At 43.8% G+C, this 17,765-nt stretch overlaps 1 protein-coding gene across 1 annotated transcript in view; it reads right to left on the bottom strand.

Moving 5' to 3' along the window:
* The window catches only part of LOC126273260 (neurotrimin-like), a 133,325-nt gene extending 115,953 nt beyond the window's left edge, over window positions 1-17,372 (bottom strand). The window contains exon 1 of the mRNA XM_049976805.1: window positions 17,309-17,372. Coding sequence (XP_049832762.1) covers window positions 17,309-17,372 — 64 coding nt within the window. The remainder of the gene's footprint in view (window positions 1-17,308) is intronic.
* Between the last annotated feature and the right edge of the window lie 393 nt (window positions 17,373-17,765).

The raw sequence follows: 17,765 nt of genomic DNA, 5'->3' as shown, positions 1-17,765 counted from the left end.
TGTACCTACATGTGGATAGCTGCCACCTTCCGTCACAAAAGAATCGCGTGCTCAAAACTCTTGTACACAGAGCTCACACCATCTCCGACAGGGACAGTCTCCAACAAGAATTGGACCATCTAAGGACGAGGAACGGCTACAAGGAAGGGCAAATTCGGAAGGCCCTACATCCCACACATGCAGTACCGGCGGAAACTGAGGGTGAACCTCAGGAGGAGGCATCCTTGGCTATTATTCCGTTTTGTGGGCCCTTATCCGGAAACATTGGACGCATTTTACGTAAACACCAAGTGAAAACCATCTTCCGTCCTCCAAGCAGAACCAAGAGCCTTCTTGAGACCTGAGTTTCTCCTGGCGTATACAAGTTTCAAATAACTTCCGGGAATTCAGCCAAGTAACATTTTCAGCTACCGCCAATATTTCGGAGGGAGAACACCCCGCCATTTTCAAGGCAAACTGCAACGGACAGGCGGTGTACATGCAAATTTAAAACCTCGGTTCTCGGACTGAAGCAGGAAAGATAACACACATACTGAACACTAGTGCCACCAAAGATAACGAAAGTCAAAGCTATCGATAGTGAGACTATGAATTCGCAGGTGAGGTAGCACTGACTCTGTCCCTCTGTTGTTTGACAAGGGAGAGAGCCGGATTCCAAGCAGAGTTTAAACAGAAACCCTGTTAACGAGGTTGCTCGCTAATTTAATCTCAACTGCCTCCCTAATAACACTGTCCCAATAGCTGGATGTGCATTTGAGAATTTGAATGTATTTCTACAACATCTGAACTCGATCCACCCGAAAATTCCTTTTACGATGGAGGTGGAAGAGGATGGTTGCCTTCCCTTTCTTGACGTGTTGGTTAGGAGGAAGGATGATGGATCATTGGAACATGCAGTCTACAGGAAACGTACTCCCACCGACTTGTATTTAGTTGTCGCCATCCGGCTCAGCGTGAAGGGGTACTTCGTACCTTGGTACACAGGGCCCATATCGTTTCTGATGCTTAGACTTTACCAGCTGAGCTGTCCCATCTTCAGGTTACATTTCGTCAAAATGGTTATAGTGACAGACAGATTGAACGTTCGTTGCGCTATCGACCACCTGTACATCAGGTGACTGATGATAATCACCTAAGTCTACTGCCTTTTTGCCTTAAGTAGGAAACACGTCCAACGAGATCGGTCGTATTTTACGGAAATACGACGTGAAATGTGTTTTTCGACCTCCATCTAAAATTAGAGCACTTTTGAGTACCGTTAAGCATGATCTTGGACTGCGTAAGGCGGGTGTATATCGCATTCCTTGTAGCTGCGGCATGGCATATATTGGTCGAACTATCAGGACCGTGGAGGACCAATGTACTGATCATAAACGGCATACACGATTACAGCAGCCAAGTAAATCTGCTATTGCTGAACATTGGTTGGATACTGGTCATCCCATGTTATACAATAACAGCGAGATATTGGCATGCACGTCCAGCTATTGGGACAGTGTCATTAAGGATGCAGTTGAATTTAAATTAGCGAGCAACCACGTTAACAGGGATGGAGGTTTCTGTTTAAATTCTGTTTGGAATCCGGCTCTCTCCCTTGTCAAAAAACAGAGGGACATACTCAATGCTACCTCACCTGCGAGTTCATAGTCTCACTATCGATATCTCTGACATTGGTCATCTTTGGTGGCACTAGTGTTCAGTGTGTGTGTTATCTTTCCTGCTTCAGTCCGAGAACCGAGGTTTTAAATTTGTATGTACGCCGCCTGTCCGTTGCAGTTTGCCTTGAAAATGGCGGGGTGTTCTCCCGCCGAAATATCGGCGGTCGCTGGAAGTGTTACCTGGCTGAATTCCCGAAGTTATTTGAAAGAGCCTTCTTGGTAGGGTGAAGGACAACCTTGGTCTACGTAAATCAGGGGTTTATCAGATACCTTGCCATTTTGGTAGTGTATACATAGGGCAGACCATTCGTACCACTGAGGACCGATGCCGAGAACATCAGCGGCATACTAGACTGTAATAGCCCAGTAAATCGGCAATCACTAAGCATTGCCTGTCGGAACTCCACAGCACGGATTATAAACAAACCAAAGTCCTGACACAGACTTCCAAATACTGGGACTCTGTCATCAAAGAAGCCATAAAGATCAGAGTAAGGGATTCACAATTAAATCGTAACAGTGGGTGCATCCTTAGCAAGGTGTGGGAGCCCGCGATCACCCAGATTAAGAAGAAAAAGTATATTTCTCAGAGTTTACCGACTTCGGGGGAGGAAGGAAGAATAACGAGAGCGGTGGCGGCAGACCATCCTGAACGAGAAGACCTAGGACTTCGGTATTCACCAATTCACTCATCAAAAACTATAGATCAATTATGGCCTGGCGGTCTAGCCATTAAGTGCGTGCCTGGAAACTCAGAAGTCGTGGGATCCAATCTGCACCACGTACTTTTCAGCCCTCGTTTTGACCTGGCCTTAATCGCTCTACGATGTGAAGGAGCACCAGAAACAACACACGGTTCGGATTCTACTTTAAACTATAGGTTCCCTTTCCCCAGTTGGATAACTGATGTAAGTTAGACATGCAGTGTGCTACTGAGCCAAACTAAATTATTATTGTTATTATCCTCCATATGCATCATTCAGTTTGCACGGAACCCTCAGATCACGAGTTCTTCTCTGTCTTGTAAGGGTTTCTTATTTTTTATTCTTTTTTTTATAATCATCTGTCATCGGACTGACTCGATGCGGCTCGCCGCGAATTCCTACGTCGAAGTAACCTCTTCGTGTCAGAGTAACACTTGCACCCTACGTCCTCAAATAACTGTTGTATATGGATCTGTCTCGGTCTTCCTTATTACCTTTTGTAGCTCCTTCTAGTACTATGGAAGTTATTCCCTAATGTCTTAATATATGTCCTACCGTCCTGTCACTACTTTTTGTGTTCTTTTCTTCTCCGATTCTGCGGACTACGCTCTCATTCCTTATTTTATCAGCCCATTTAATTTTTAACGTTCTTCTGTGACACCACTTCTCAAACTCCTCGATTCTCTTCTTTTCCGGTTTTCCCACAGTCCACGATTAACAACCATACAATGTTTTACTCCAGACTTATACTCTCAGAAATGTCTTCCTTAGATTAAGGCAGATACTTGATACTAATACCCTCCTATTGGCCAGATACGTCCTCATAGACTGTGCTAAACTGCTTCTTCCCTTCTGCTTGGCTCGTCTGTCGTATTTTATTTTGTTTCATAGTAGGAGATATGCTTCATATCGTGTAATTTGTGGTCCTCAATTTTAATGTGAAGTGCATCGCTACTTTCATTTCTAGCGCCCTTCATTATTTTTGTTTTTTTATTCTCAATCAGTACTCTATACTCAGTAGACTGTCCATTCCATGTAACATGTCCTGTAATTCTTCTTCACATTTACTGACAATAGCAATGTCGTCATTGAATCTTACGATTGATGCCCTCTAACATAAATTTTAATTTCACTCTCGAAGCTTTGTTTCATTTCTGTCATTCCTTATTCGACGTGTAGATTGAACAGTATGGGTAAAAGACTGCAATGGTGTCTTTCACCCTTTTTAATCCGAGCATTTAGTTTTTGTCCTTCCATTCTGATTGTTCCCTCTTGGTTCTTGTACCAGTTGTATACTATCCGACTTCTCCTCAAGCTCATTCTTATTTTTCCAAGAATTTCGTGCGTATTGGATAATTTAGTATCTAACACATTTCCAGGTCTTCAAATCTGATGAAAGGGTTCTGATTTTCCTCTGTCTTGCTTCCATTATAAAGCGCAACGTCAGGGCTACTTTCTGGTGAATTTACCTTTCCTAAAGCCAAACTGATAGTCATCTAACAAATCACCAGGTTTATTTCCCAATCTTCGGTATATGATCCTTGTCAGCTTGCCGGATGCACGAGCTGTTAAACTTATTGTGAGATAGTTCTCGCACTTATCTGCTCTTGATATCTTCAGCATTGTGTGAATGATACTTTTCCGCATGTGTGACGGTGTATCTCTAGACGGATTCATTCCCCACTTTAACTTCGAAAATCACCTGGTTGCCAATTATGCAATGGTTTCAGAAATTCCGGAGGAATAATATCTGTTCCTTCTGCCTTATTTCTTTGCAAGTTTTTTTCCAAAACTATGTTAAGCACTGATTCTAATATTGGATCCCGTACGTCTTCCATAGGGACTCCCAGTTTTTTCTTAATCACTTCATCAGACAGTCTACCCGTCGTAGAGGCCTTCAGTGTATTTGACACATACAGTGGTTACGGTTACTACAAGCCACACCACAAGTTGGAAAACGGGAACAAATTTCTAGCAGTTCACTGGCGAGTTGAGACTTTCAGACGGAAATGTTTTATTCATGTCTTACGGAAACTAGCAGAACGGTCATAAACAGCCTTTTAAAGACGCCGGTAACGGCAATCAAGTAATTTATAGCAATACAACAGTTTAAAAATTTAAAGAACATTAGTAAACAGGCTGCTAAAGTAAATACATATCTTTGTTAATAAAGTACGGTGAGGTAGTGAAGCTACCAACACCGCCATAAAAAAAAGCAACAGTGGCCTCAGCAGTCACACGATTAATGGCAATAACGGAATGGAGGAATATAAAAATGTTTTTAAACAAAAGTGTCCTGGAATATCATTAGAACATAACAGATATGGCGGACCCGTGAAAGGCGGTACCAAATCACCCACTTAGAGATGCTCAGGCTAGGCAGAATACTGACCAACTTAAATATGCCCGTAAACACAATTGCCACTCTCAGGCTGGTCACTGCACCGACTTTTATCCAGCGAAAACTTGTAATAAGATGGCTTAACTTGCCGACAGAATTAGAGCTAACGTCGTGCAAGGAAACATTGCACCACACGGTCCTGAACGAGCGACCACATAATCAACCAACAAGAAGCATGAATTTACTCATAACACACGACAGAACAGCAAAACAATTAAACTGCCAAAACTGCACCTCCCATCCGGCAGTAACGAAAGGAGAAGGAAAGATCACTGTCTTCAATTACACCAGTGCCGGGGACAGGGAACTCGATTGCCGGAAGCCACAAGGCAGAAGAGACACTGGTTACACAAACTTACTACTTAATGATTAAACCTTCCACTAACTTAACTTGCAATTATGCTCGAACAGGCAGTACACGCCCTCCGATGGCAAGGATCCACACATCCGACCACTCACCAGTCTCCAGCGTTCCCAACACGCCACAGTCACGCGACAACACGCTCTGTCACCGGAGTTCGCGTATTCTCTGCAACATTCACTGGTAGTGACCGCATCTTCACGTTAGGTGTCTCCTTTTTAAACTCCAGTGTTGAAACGGAGGTCTTAAAGAAGCTTGTTAACATCCCACCGCGGTGAAATGAACAGCAGCTACTCGTGGGGCGATTCTGTATACAACCAAGCCGCGGGGAGCTCTTCCGTAAACTCGACCCGCTCGTTACACACAACCGACATACATCACGTGGCGCCTCGGTACAACTGACAACCTGCTTCGAACTGGCGAGCCACACTGCCCTCCCGTGTCCACCAGACTCTCTGAGACCACGCCCCTACTTCAGCGCCACAATCCGAAGTTACCACCGGTCAAAGATCTCACTTCTTCCATAGCAGTTTCCCGGAAGCAAAAACACCGACATCAACAGCAGAGGGAAAAGACAACCAAGCAGCCACTTAATAACAGACAATATATGAAACAAACATATCAGGGGAAGAAAACGAAAACCAATGCAATCTAAACACAAGGTGTAGCACGAGTCGATACACGGCTCAGTATTCTTTCCACCTAACCGCTCTCTTCTCTGCGCTTAACAGCGTAATTTCCATTGCACATTTTAATGTTGAGGCACTGGCTTTCAATTTCAATGGAGATTATTTTGACTTTCGTCTGTGCTAAATCAGTTCTTCCGATGTCCTTTCTTCTTCAGCATCTACGAAAGGTATGTAGACGGAGCAGATACGGACAGGGGATCACCTTAGCGAAGATATGGGCTGCAAATCGGGAAATTCATTGAGATAAGCGACTTTAACAAAGGGCAGATTATTATTACGCAGAGTCTGTGAAAGAGTATGTCGAAAACGGTGAAGATGGTCGAATGTTCACGTGCTGCGGTCGCGAGCACCTACGGAAAGAGGCAAAGGACAGTGAAAATGGCTGGACGTCTACGACTCTTCACAAAACGTGGGTTTCGGAGGTTTCTCTACTCTGTAAAGTAGGGTAGATGGTGGTCTGTTTCATCTGTGTCTAAAAAACACAATGCTGGTGTACGAATAAGTGTTTCGGAGCACGCTGTTGATCGTACATATTTGGAGCTCCGCAGCACACCACCCCTGCGTGTTCACATGTTGACCCAACGACATCGTCAATTACGCTGGCAGTTGGCACAAGACCATCGTGATTTGACCGTCTCTCACTGGAAACGTGTCGACTCTTCGGACGATCAGGGTTTTTGCTACACTAGGTCGCTGGTCGTCTCCACAAGCGCCGTCTTAGAGGTGAAAGGCGGCTCGAAACGTGCAGCACATCACTGACGCAGACTAGTGTGAGCAGTATTATGGTATGGGAGACATTCTCCTCTTCCTGAATGGGACCTGTGCTAGTAATACAATACACGCTGACAGACGCGATCCACCCGCATCCCCCAATGCTTGGTGTCTTCCCCGATGGTGATATCATCACTCTGTGTCTAGAAGTCAAAACCGTGCAACAATGGTTTGAGGGGCATTGTAGTGAATTCACCCTGATGTCTCGGCGACGAAATCCGCATGACGTAAATCCTATGGAATCCATCTGGGTCGCTATCGGACGCCATCACCGCTTACACACATCAGCGGCCAACTACACTCCTGGAAATTGAAATTAGAACAAGGTGAATTCATTGTCCCAGGAAGGGGAAACTTTATTGACACATTCCTGGGGTCAGATACATCACATGATCACACTGACAGAACCACAGGCACATAGACACAGGCAACAGAGCATGCACAATGTCGGCAATAGTACAGTGTATATCCACCTTTCGCAGCAATGCAGGCGGCTATTCTCCCATGGAGACGATCGTAGAGATGCTGGATGTAGTCCTGTGGAACGGCTTGCCATGTCATTTCCACCTGGCGCCTCAGTTGGACCAGCGTTCGTGCTGGACGTGCAGACCGCCTGAGACGACGCTTCATCCAGTTCCAAACATGCTCAATGGGGGAGAGATCCGGAGATCTTGCTGGCCAGGGTAGTTGACTTACACCTTCTGGAGCACGTTGGGTGGAACGGGATACATGCGGACGTGCATTGTCCTGTTGGAACAGCAAGTGCCATTGCCGGTCTACGAATGGTAGAACGATGGGTTCGATAACGGTTTGGATGTACCGTGCACTATTCAGTGTCCCCTCGACGATCACCAGAGGTGTACGGCCAGTGTAGGAGATCGCTCCCCACACCATGATGCCGGGTGTTGGCCCTGTGTGCCTCGGTCGTTTGCAGTCCCGATTGTGGCGCTCACCTGCACGGCGCCAAACACGCATACGACCATCATTGGCACCAAGGCAGAAGCGACTCTCATCGCTCAAGACGACACGTCTCCATTCGTCCCTCCATTCACGCCTGTTGCGACACCACTGGAGGCGGGCTGCACGATGTTGGGGCGTGAGCGGAAGACGGCCTAACGGTGCGAGGGACCGTAGCCCAGCTTCATGGAGACGGTTGCAAATGGTCCTCGCCGATACCCCAGGAGCAACAGTGTCCCTAATTTGCTGGGAAGTGGCGGTGCGGTCCCCTACGGCAATGCGTAGGATCCTATGGTCTTGGCGTGCATCCGTGCGTCGCTGCGGTCCGGTCCCAGGTCGACGGGCACGTGTACCTTCCGCCCACCACTGGCGACAACATCGATGTACTGCGGAGACCTCACGCCCCACGTTCGGCGCTAAGTCCACCCGGCCTCCCGCATGCCCACTATACGCCCTCGCTCAAAGTCCGTCAACTGCACATACGGTTCACGTCCACGCTGTCGCGGCATGCTACCAGTGTTAAAGACTGCGATGGAGCTCCGTATGTCACGGCAAACTGGCTGACACTGACGGCGGCGGTGCACAAATGCTGCGCAGCTAGCGCCATTCGACGGCCAACACCGCGGTTCCTGGTGTGTCCGCTGTGCCGTGCGTGTGATCATTGCTTGTACAGCCCTCTCGCAGTGTCCGGAGCGAGTATGGTGGGTCTGACACACCGGTGTCAATGTGTTCTTTTTTCCATTTCCATGAGTGTATTTATGCGAATTATAGGACCTGGCGTAGACATCTAATGCCACGTACCTCCTGTCGGTTTCGTGATACGCAATGTCAGTGATGTATTTCGTTCCATAAACTGACAAGCAGTCTACTGAGCACATGGCCATAAAGTTTTGAGTCATCAGTGTCTGTCGCTACAGGAGCTGCCGTTGTATGTCATGTAGTAGAGCGAACTCACGGTTACCTGGGTTAATGCGGATCCGATACTGCACAGGCAGCCAAAAAACACTGCTAATACCAAATACACCTGTTCTTAGCGGAAACTTCTGTTCGCTGTGCCGGTACCATATGTAACATTTGAAAGTTCGCTCCATTACTTACGCGCTGCTGACAGTCCATTTACAAATTTATATTTAAAACTGAATTTAACTTGTGTCTTTTGACGTCAGATCACTTTCGGAAAATTTTGGTACAGTATTTCTGTTTCTGTTTTTCATTCAATTGTTGTTTTCTTTTCTTTCTGTAAAGATTCTTATTTCCCGGAAAATCAAAACATCGCTTCACATTCGTTCTATAGCATCAGATTGGAGTATTTCAGTGCCTGAGGTGTATGTTGACGGGTTCCTCTGTCGTTTCGTCCTCGGTATCTTCCTGTACAGGACTTACTTTGGTCACAATACAGAAGTCACTTGACTGTTCAAATTCTGCATCGCTATTTAAACCCAACGTCTCACAGTTAGGTACCTGTGCAAAAGATCGCTAGTGACACCACATTTCTGACTACAATAACCTTCAGTTTTCACTTTCAGCCATCTATTGCTGTTACTTAAGTGTGTCGCTAGTTTAAAAAATTACTTGCATTCTGTGGAGCACTTTCATGGATTTTCCACGATATTTGAACCACGTTGCATTGTTTCATGGGGTTCTACCGAAAGTGTTCTTTCACAGCAACCACGATCACACCTGGGTCCACTGCCTGTAACCCAAGGCAGCAAGTACCTTACAGTAATCACCCCGCAATCCCAAGCAAACGCGTCTTCTACGGGATGACAAGGTGCGTTTCCCAGTAAAAGAACACCACTTTTCAGCTAAAATCTGCCCCTCCGAATATTTATTGTTGAAAGTATTTACCAGGCTTACGTCCGACAAGATGCGCTTCAGTCTGAGCGACTAAAGGGTATAAGGGCATGCCCCTCCAATACAGTCCAACATCGGGGTTAATTTGCAACTGCACTTTTGCTACAGCTAAGTTTCTCGAATTGAGTAGCGATTCCTAAGTGGAGTGGGCCCTTGTGCTGAAGCGTTAAAATTCAGTCCTCATTGTTTGACGGCACTCTCTCGATATCTCTGTTGACTTCGGACCCGACACGCAAACTCCGGGGCTCTACTAATACAACCTGTCGTTGATCAGCACCTACGTTGTACGGTCCAGCTACAATGTCGATTCTATATGCAAAAGAAACTCTTTTATTTATTTTTGTTTAGTTCTTAGACTATTTATATGCCTACACCATATCCTGAGAATGTTTTGCTGCACATTCACCGTTCTCTATCTAACTTTTAACATCGTTGCGATCTCTGAAACGTCACTCATGTATTTATCTGTCAGATTACTGGTACATGGATTACGTCTGTAGCTATAGCAACATATGTGTCATAAAAAATATTCCCAAGACTAGAAAGACACTGGATTGCCAATTATATTTCATACCTTACTTACTGTAAACAATTTGCATTGATTGAAAGAGCTTTCATATGAATGCACGGTGTCTGTTCGATCGGACTTGTCTGAAAGAACAGACACTGCACATTCCTGTAATTGATTCAACTCGAAGGGCGGTGCCTCCACAACTTTCACTCCTTATGTAAATTTCCATTCGACCTCGAGCGGGAATCTAAAATGAGCGAGCATGGAGGACATGTACACTACTGGCCATTACAATTGCTACACCAAGAAGAAATGCAGATGATAAACATGTATACATTGGACAAATATATTATATAAGAAGTGAAATTTGATTACATTTTCTCGCAATTTGGGAGCATAGATGCTGAGAAATCAGTACGCAGAACAACCACCTCTGGCCGTAATAACAGCCTTCATACGCGTGGGCATTGATTCAAACAGACCTTGGATGTCATGTACAGGTACAGCTGCCCATGCAGCTTCAACACAATACCACAGTTCTTCACGAGTAGTGACTGGCGTATTGTGACGGCCCAGTTGCTCGGCCACCATTGACCAGACGTTTTCAGTTGGTGTGAGATCTGGAGAATGTGCTGGCCAGGGCAGCAGTCGAAGATTTTGTGTATCCAGAAAGGCCCGTACAGGACCTGCAAAATGCGGTCGTGCATTATCCAGCTGAAATGTAGGGTTTCGCAGGGATCGAATGAAGGTAAGAGCCACGGGTCGTAACACATCCGAAATGTAACGTCCGCTGTTGAAAGTGCCGTCCGTGTGAAAAAGAGGTGACCGAGACGTGTAACCAATGGCATTCCATACCATCACGCCTGGTGATACTCCAGTATGGCGATGACGAATAGACGCTTCCAATGTGCGTTCACCGTGATGTCGCCAAACACCTATGCGACCATCATGATGCTGTAAACAGAACTTGGATTCATCCAAAAAAATGACGTTTAGCCATTCGTGCACCCAGGTTCGTCGATGAGTACACCATCGCAGGCGCTTCTCTCTGTGATGCAGCGTCAAAGGTAGCCGCTGCCATGGTCTCCTAGCTGAGAGTCCATGCTGCTGCTAACGTCGTCGAACTGTTCGTTCAGATGGTTGTTGTCGTGCAAACGTCCTCATCTGTTGACTCGAGACGTGGCTACACGATCCGTTACAGCCATGCGGATAAGATGCCTGTCATCTCGACTGCTAGTGATACGAGGCCGCTGGGATCCAGCACAGCGATCCGTATTACCCTCCTGAACCCACCGATTCGATATTCTGCTAACAGTCATTGGATCTCGACCAACGCGAGCAGCAATGTCGCAATACGATAAACCGCAATTGCAATAGGAAACGTGATGGTACGCACTTTTCTCCTTACGCAATTAATGGAAAATATATACCCCCGACAACAACGTTTCACCAGGCAGCGCCGGTTAACCTCTGTTTGTGTATGAGAAATCGGTTGGAAACTTTCCTCAGGTCAGCACGTTGTACGTGTCGCCACCGGCGCCAACCTTGTGTGAATGCTCTGAAAAGCTAATCATTGGCATATCACAGCATCTTCTTCCTGTCGGTTAAATTTCGCATCTGTAGGACGTCATCTTCGTGGTACAGGAATTTTAATGGCCAGTAGTGTATGAGGCTGTGGATGGGTGGCGCTAGATGGGAGTGTCGGTCTGTCGGGGAGTGTGTCTAGATGGTCCGCACATTCACGATAAACCGTGCCCGGCACGCATTTTCACTTGTCACCGCAGATTTTTGCATAAGTCCGTATGCAGCCGATACTGTTAAGTAATTCCTTCACTTTATTTTCCTTTCAACCCCTTCCACCTCCAACTTACATAAAACAATCGATTGTAAAAAAAATACTTAGTCTGTAACAAGTGCATGTGCTTTGAAATGCATACTTCCCCAGTCCGCCAAACGTAATTGATTCAGATAATAATTCCGATTCTGTAGTTCACTTCAACCACAATGTGGTTATTTGTCGAAATTGCTTGTGAGTGTGCCAAATATGAATTATTTTAAAAACGTGCATATATTTTGTAATATAAGATGGAAATTATCGATCTTTGCTCGTATTGTATATATCCTGAGGGCACAACGCTGCTGTTCATGTTCATCAGTGTTGTACATTTGTTCGGGGGAAAACTGTTTGGTTCGGTCTAATTGAAACAATTAATTGAAAATATATACGAGGGAATTGGCAATGAAAAATTTCCGGGGGCGTTGATGTAGATATGAAATGGCAAAGAAAGAAAAATATTTCAGGGATGTCCGAGGACGGTAAAACACGAGTCACACGTATACATTTGTACTCTAAACCAAACAATTCTTTGAGATTTGTTTTTATTTTTTTCGGAAATCACCGGTCTAGGTGCGGAAATTCCTCAAATCGGATAATCGGAAGCTTTCTGTACTTGTAAAACAATTTGCAATTAGAGTGTTTGTCTTGGCTGTCCACCAACAAGTGCTATTTAGGGGTGAGAAGAATTGTCTCGTTTGTGTTGCTTCCATGAGTGACTTGCATCTTTTTACGTTCGCTATTATTCAGAAATTATTTAGGTATCTAGGCGTGGACATCACTTCGAGAAATGGGATTGAATGCGAACTGTAGAAGAGATTATGAGCGGGAAATGCGTGCTACTTCTCACTGAATAGGTTACTCTTATCACGGGTATTGTCTAGAAATTTAAAGACTAGAATATACAAAACTATTATTCTACCAGTCATGATGTATGGGTGTGAGACTTGGTCTCTCACTGTGCAAAATGAAAAGCCGTTTAGAGTATTTGAGAACATAATTTTGAGGAAAATTTTCGGAGCAAAAAGGGGGTAACATTAGCAGAAAGTGGCGAAAACTGCATAACGAAGAGGTTCACAAACTCTACTCAAGCCCTGACATAATCAGTTTCATTAAATCACGTAGGCTGCGATGGGCTGGTCACGTAGCTCGAATGGATGAGGGCAGGGCAGCACGCAGAGTACTGGTAGGGCACTTAGAGGGAAAACGTCCTGTGGGGAGACCGAGGCATAGATGGGAGGACAATGTGAATGCCGATTTGTGAAGCCTAGGTATTGAAGGGGAATGGAACGAAATAGCCCAAGACAGGGACAGATGGCGAAAATATGTTGCAGCGGTAATGGACTCTCGAGTCCAGTATGACCAGTGAGTATGTAGGTATGAGTATGTATTATTCAGCAAAATTGGACCGGTCATTTCTAAAAAGACCCATCTTCATACAGTCTACTGGCGAGGAAAATGCAAGAATGTCTTGTAAAATCAATCTTTTGTCTCCGGAAGAAATATTTTCTTTAGATTAGTAATGTACATAACAGAATATATTGTACAGCAAGGTTTGCTGTGTAGGAAGAAAGCTGTAGGCTTTCAATTACTGTGGAATAATGGCCTTTCAACGATTACTTCAGAAATGTGAATTCTTCTACTCGGAACGTACTTGATTAATTTTATACAAATTTATATAGACACTATAACATTAGAAAAGATTTATTACGTGTTGGATGTATACCAGTTTTTATCTTCAACAGCTGGAGGTTATGAGCTAGTGTCTTAACACACCTATAATTCAGCCGCTTTTGTTTTCAGCGTTTTCTTTATGTTCATTTTTTCACTACCATTCCAAACGCGTATTCTTTGCCTGAGATTCCCTCTTGTATTCCATAATCACGAGTGATGTCCATTCTCGTACGTTTAGTTGGTGCACTTTTGTTATACACTAGTCATCATGGAAGAATCATTTGTTTTGTTATTGGAAAAATTAAGTTGACAGTGTGGTCACCAATAAAGTCAAAGGTGGTCATTACATATAGGATGATAATGTACTGCACTATTAAGTTAAAATGTCATAGTTTTAGAAGGTTTCAATAGACTTAAATAATTTTTTGTACACCACTTAAGAAAAAAGGGGCATTTGACTTCAAATCATAAAGAAGCTAATTAATAAAAACTGTTGCATAAAGAAGCACCTAATTAACAAAAACTGGTGCAGTTTAATTGGTATCACTGTCTTTAGGATTAGCACAGATATCTGACATTGTCGACGGCGTGGAATACGTCGCATTGGTATCTGTCATCGATGGTTTCGCTGAAATTATTTTCTGAGCCCGCTGGACATTGCAGAAATGCTAACTTGTTTTTTAGATTGGGCTCCTTTCTGACAAAAGTTATATTGTGGGATGCGCAGATTCATAACATTTGAAGTGCTGTATTGTTAGCCACTCTAAGCGAACTGCATATGAGTTTTCATGGCTTCTGAAACCTCAGCCTGTGAGATGTGAGCTGTAGACGTTTCTGCTTGGTGACTCTCAGTTTCTGGTGCCTCCTCTGGGGTGAAAACATTTTGTAATATCATATGGTCTGTCAGCTGTTTTTCGGTAGCTAGATTTCTGTATCATTCTCCGTCTTCTTTTGTTGAAAATGGCCTCGATTCATTACTAATTGCAGAGAGTTAATGAACTTCATCTGTGAGCAGATGTAATTTATTGCGAAAACAATTGGCCTTTTCTGTTAATATATGCCGTGTTATTGGCTTCTCCATCCGCTCTCTCAGAATTGAACCACGGATACAAAACTGTATCTGCAGTCTCTAACTTAGGACTTTTTTAGATTTTGCCTAATGTCTACGCATTTAATTGAACCACATTGTGACACAATTTTTTTAGCTCTTCTTCGTTTTTTTAATATTGTTTACAGCTGAAGATGCGATGTTAAATTCACTCATATTATTGATTTTGTCTCATGTTTTCCAGCCTCCTTAACAAATACAGTTTTTGGTGGATTTACAAAGTCCGATGATTTCGTTTTGCCACTTTACGCGCACTTTTCTCTGTTTCGAAACTACATTCACTGTACGTTCTAACTTTTTACTGTCCTATAGTCAGTTTGACAGTCGTACAAGTAGCTGTGTATTGATATAGTACAACCACTTTATTAACTAAACAAAACATAGACTCTCATAGATCTGACGCTAATGCAAGTACTGTTGATTTAGGTCTAGTAAACGAAGAATCGCTGTTGCTGGCACAAACCTAGAAGTGTAACCAGTTTATCTTGGCAACAATGTAATTGCTTTATACGGCACTATCTTGGGGACCGCCCCAGAAATCACTTCTGTTTTACTCGATGATTTTCCATCAATATTTACGCACTGCGTACTCTCTGACAGGAAATCATGAATCCAGTCGCATAACTGAAACGATACTTGAGAAGCAAGTAATTTTACTACAAGCCCATCGTGTGGTACAGTGTAACAAGCCTTTTGGAAATCTAGAAATACGGAATTGATATGAAATCGCTTGTAATAACGCTCGATGCTTCATGTGTGTAAAACGCCAGTTGTGTTTCACAAGAACGATGTTTTCTAAATCCGTGAAGACTGTGCTTCAGTAGACCTCTTCCAGGTAATTCATGACGTTCGAACACAACATATGCTCCAAAACTCTTTTGTATATCGACGTTAATGATATGGGCCTGTAAATTAGTGGATGATCCCTACTACCTTTCTTGAATATTGGTGTGACCTGTGCAACTTTCCAGTCTTTCGTCGTGCGTGCGGTTGTATACGATTGCCAAGTATGGAACTATTGCATCAACATACTCTGAAAGGAACCTAATTTCTGTACATTGGAACAGAGAACTTGTATCTACTTCTAAGTTTCTCATGTTGACACTGTTCTTGGTTCAAATTCTGGAATATTTACCTTGTGTTCTTTAGTGGAGGAATTTCGAAAGGCTGTGTTCAGTTTTCGCAGCACTCTCGTCGATAGTATTTCCATTGCTTTTGTGCAGAGAAGGCATCGACTGTGTCTGGCCTCTAACATACTTTACATACTACAGAATTTCTTTGGATTTCCTGCCAGGTTTCGAGACAAAGTTTGGTTATGGAAACTATTGCAAGCGTCTCGCATTGATCTGTGCGCTAAATTTCGAGCTTTTGTAAAAGATCGCCAATTTTGGAGATTTTGTGTTCGTTTAAATTTAGTATGGTTTCTTTGCTGTTTCTGCAACAGTTTTCTGACCCATTTTGTGTACTATAAGGATAAACTCAGTCGTTTGTTAACTTATTTGTTACAAATTTCTCAACTGCTGTCGATACTATTTCTTTGAATTCGAGCCACATCTAGTCTACACTTGCATTGTTAATCTGTAACATTGTGTCTCTGGAAGACATCAAATGAACTTCCGTCTGCTTTCTTGAATAGGTATATTTTTCGTTTATTTTTGGAGGATTTGGAGGTTATAATATTCAGTCTCACTACGACAGTCCTACGTTCACTAATCTCTATATCCGTTTTGATGCTCGTTAGTAGATCAGGATTATTTGTTGCTAAGAGGTCAAGTGTGTTTTCACTACCGTTTACTATTCGCTTGAGCTAATGAAGTAACATCTCGAAATAATTTTCACAGAATGCTTGTAGCACAATTTTGGATTATGTTTTGAGTCATTCTTAGCATTTCTGGTTTTATTCAAATTTATGTTTTTATAGTCATCTACCTCAATATACTGCCCTAGCAGTGATCTATACAATTCGATTCACTATAAGAATAAGAATGTCGATTCGTCTTGTTTTGAACTCATTTTCAAAACAACAGCAAAAATGAGCAGTGGGCAGGAAGATATACAGTGATAGCAGCGTGTGAGGGACCAGCAAGGATATTGTATAGCCTACGTTACTCATGGATGGCACAAAATTTCCAAGCAACGCAATAAATTTCACAGGTTTTTAATGTAGTGCCGAGTGTGGTACTAGTTCGACTTAGCATTCCAAGTAGGCAGCACTTCCTGTATTCTGCCACTGCAAAGAGTGGATTGTTTACCGCTTTGGAAGTATTTATCTGGTCGCACAACGTGCACTATGGGCGTGAGCTGAGCTATGATGTCGCATTCGGTTGCTCGCAGGCGATGTCCGAGCTGTGACTGGGTTTGTGTTAAGTGTGGCAAGTCTGGAGGTGTTTATATTGTTTGGAGATCAGACTGCAGAGTCGAAGGACAAATAATGTAGTAGTGATTTGAGAGTGGGCTGTAGGCAATCCGCAAAATGGAAACGAAGGAGAACTTTGAGTATTTGACTGTCTATTCCGAAGGTATTATTCTAGAGCATTTCTTTGTGCCGAAGTGAAGCCTGAACGACAAACAAACCAAAAATGTAAACAACAGAACCTTTTGAAATGTAAACATACACAATAATGTGGAAGATTGGACGTGTACGGCAATTAATTACTGACGTGGAATGAATCAAATAAAGAAAGAAGATACGACATTTTAGTAATACAATAGACTGGTTCATACCACACATCCCGTGAAATCATCAAGAAATCTTCGATTTACTAACGGGAGGAAACGCGACTGACCGTGGCGCGGCTGTGTTCTCGCACTTAGAATGACATGGCTGCCATCGATGAGTAGGGTCACCATCTTTGCCTTCCACGAGTCAGGCCGGTGGTCGGGTGCTTAATGGGGGGAGAAAAGAGACAGCGGAGTGGAGATTCGGTCAGAGATGGCTTGTTGACGCTTACCGCGAGGCCTGTGGTACGACGCCTGTACGCTATGGGCAGGGTGAGCGAGAGATCGCGGCAGTGATTTGATGGGACCTCGGGTTTGATGTCGCGGTGGTGCACTGTTGTGTTTTGGGGCTTTTCTGCTGCGAGGGCACCTGAAGGTTCTTGTTACTGGCCATTGAAATTGAGATGTGTCTATGGCGTGACGGAGGAAATGTGTGATCTTCGCCGCTATTGCATGAGAAAACGACTCGTTTGCCCTGTGACCGTGCAGGAAATTATGTGAAGTAAATAGCTGATACCACGGCGA

This window comes from Schistocerca gregaria, chromosome 5, assembly GCF_023897955.1.
Source record: "Schistocerca gregaria isolate iqSchGreg1 chromosome 5, iqSchGreg1.2, whole genome shotgun sequence".
In the NCBI taxonomy this organism is placed as follows: domain Eukaryota; kingdom Metazoa; phylum Arthropoda; class Insecta; order Orthoptera; family Acrididae; genus Schistocerca; species Schistocerca gregaria.
Note: the sequence above shows the minus strand (reverse complement) of the source record. Positions and strands in the feature narration are given on the sequence as shown.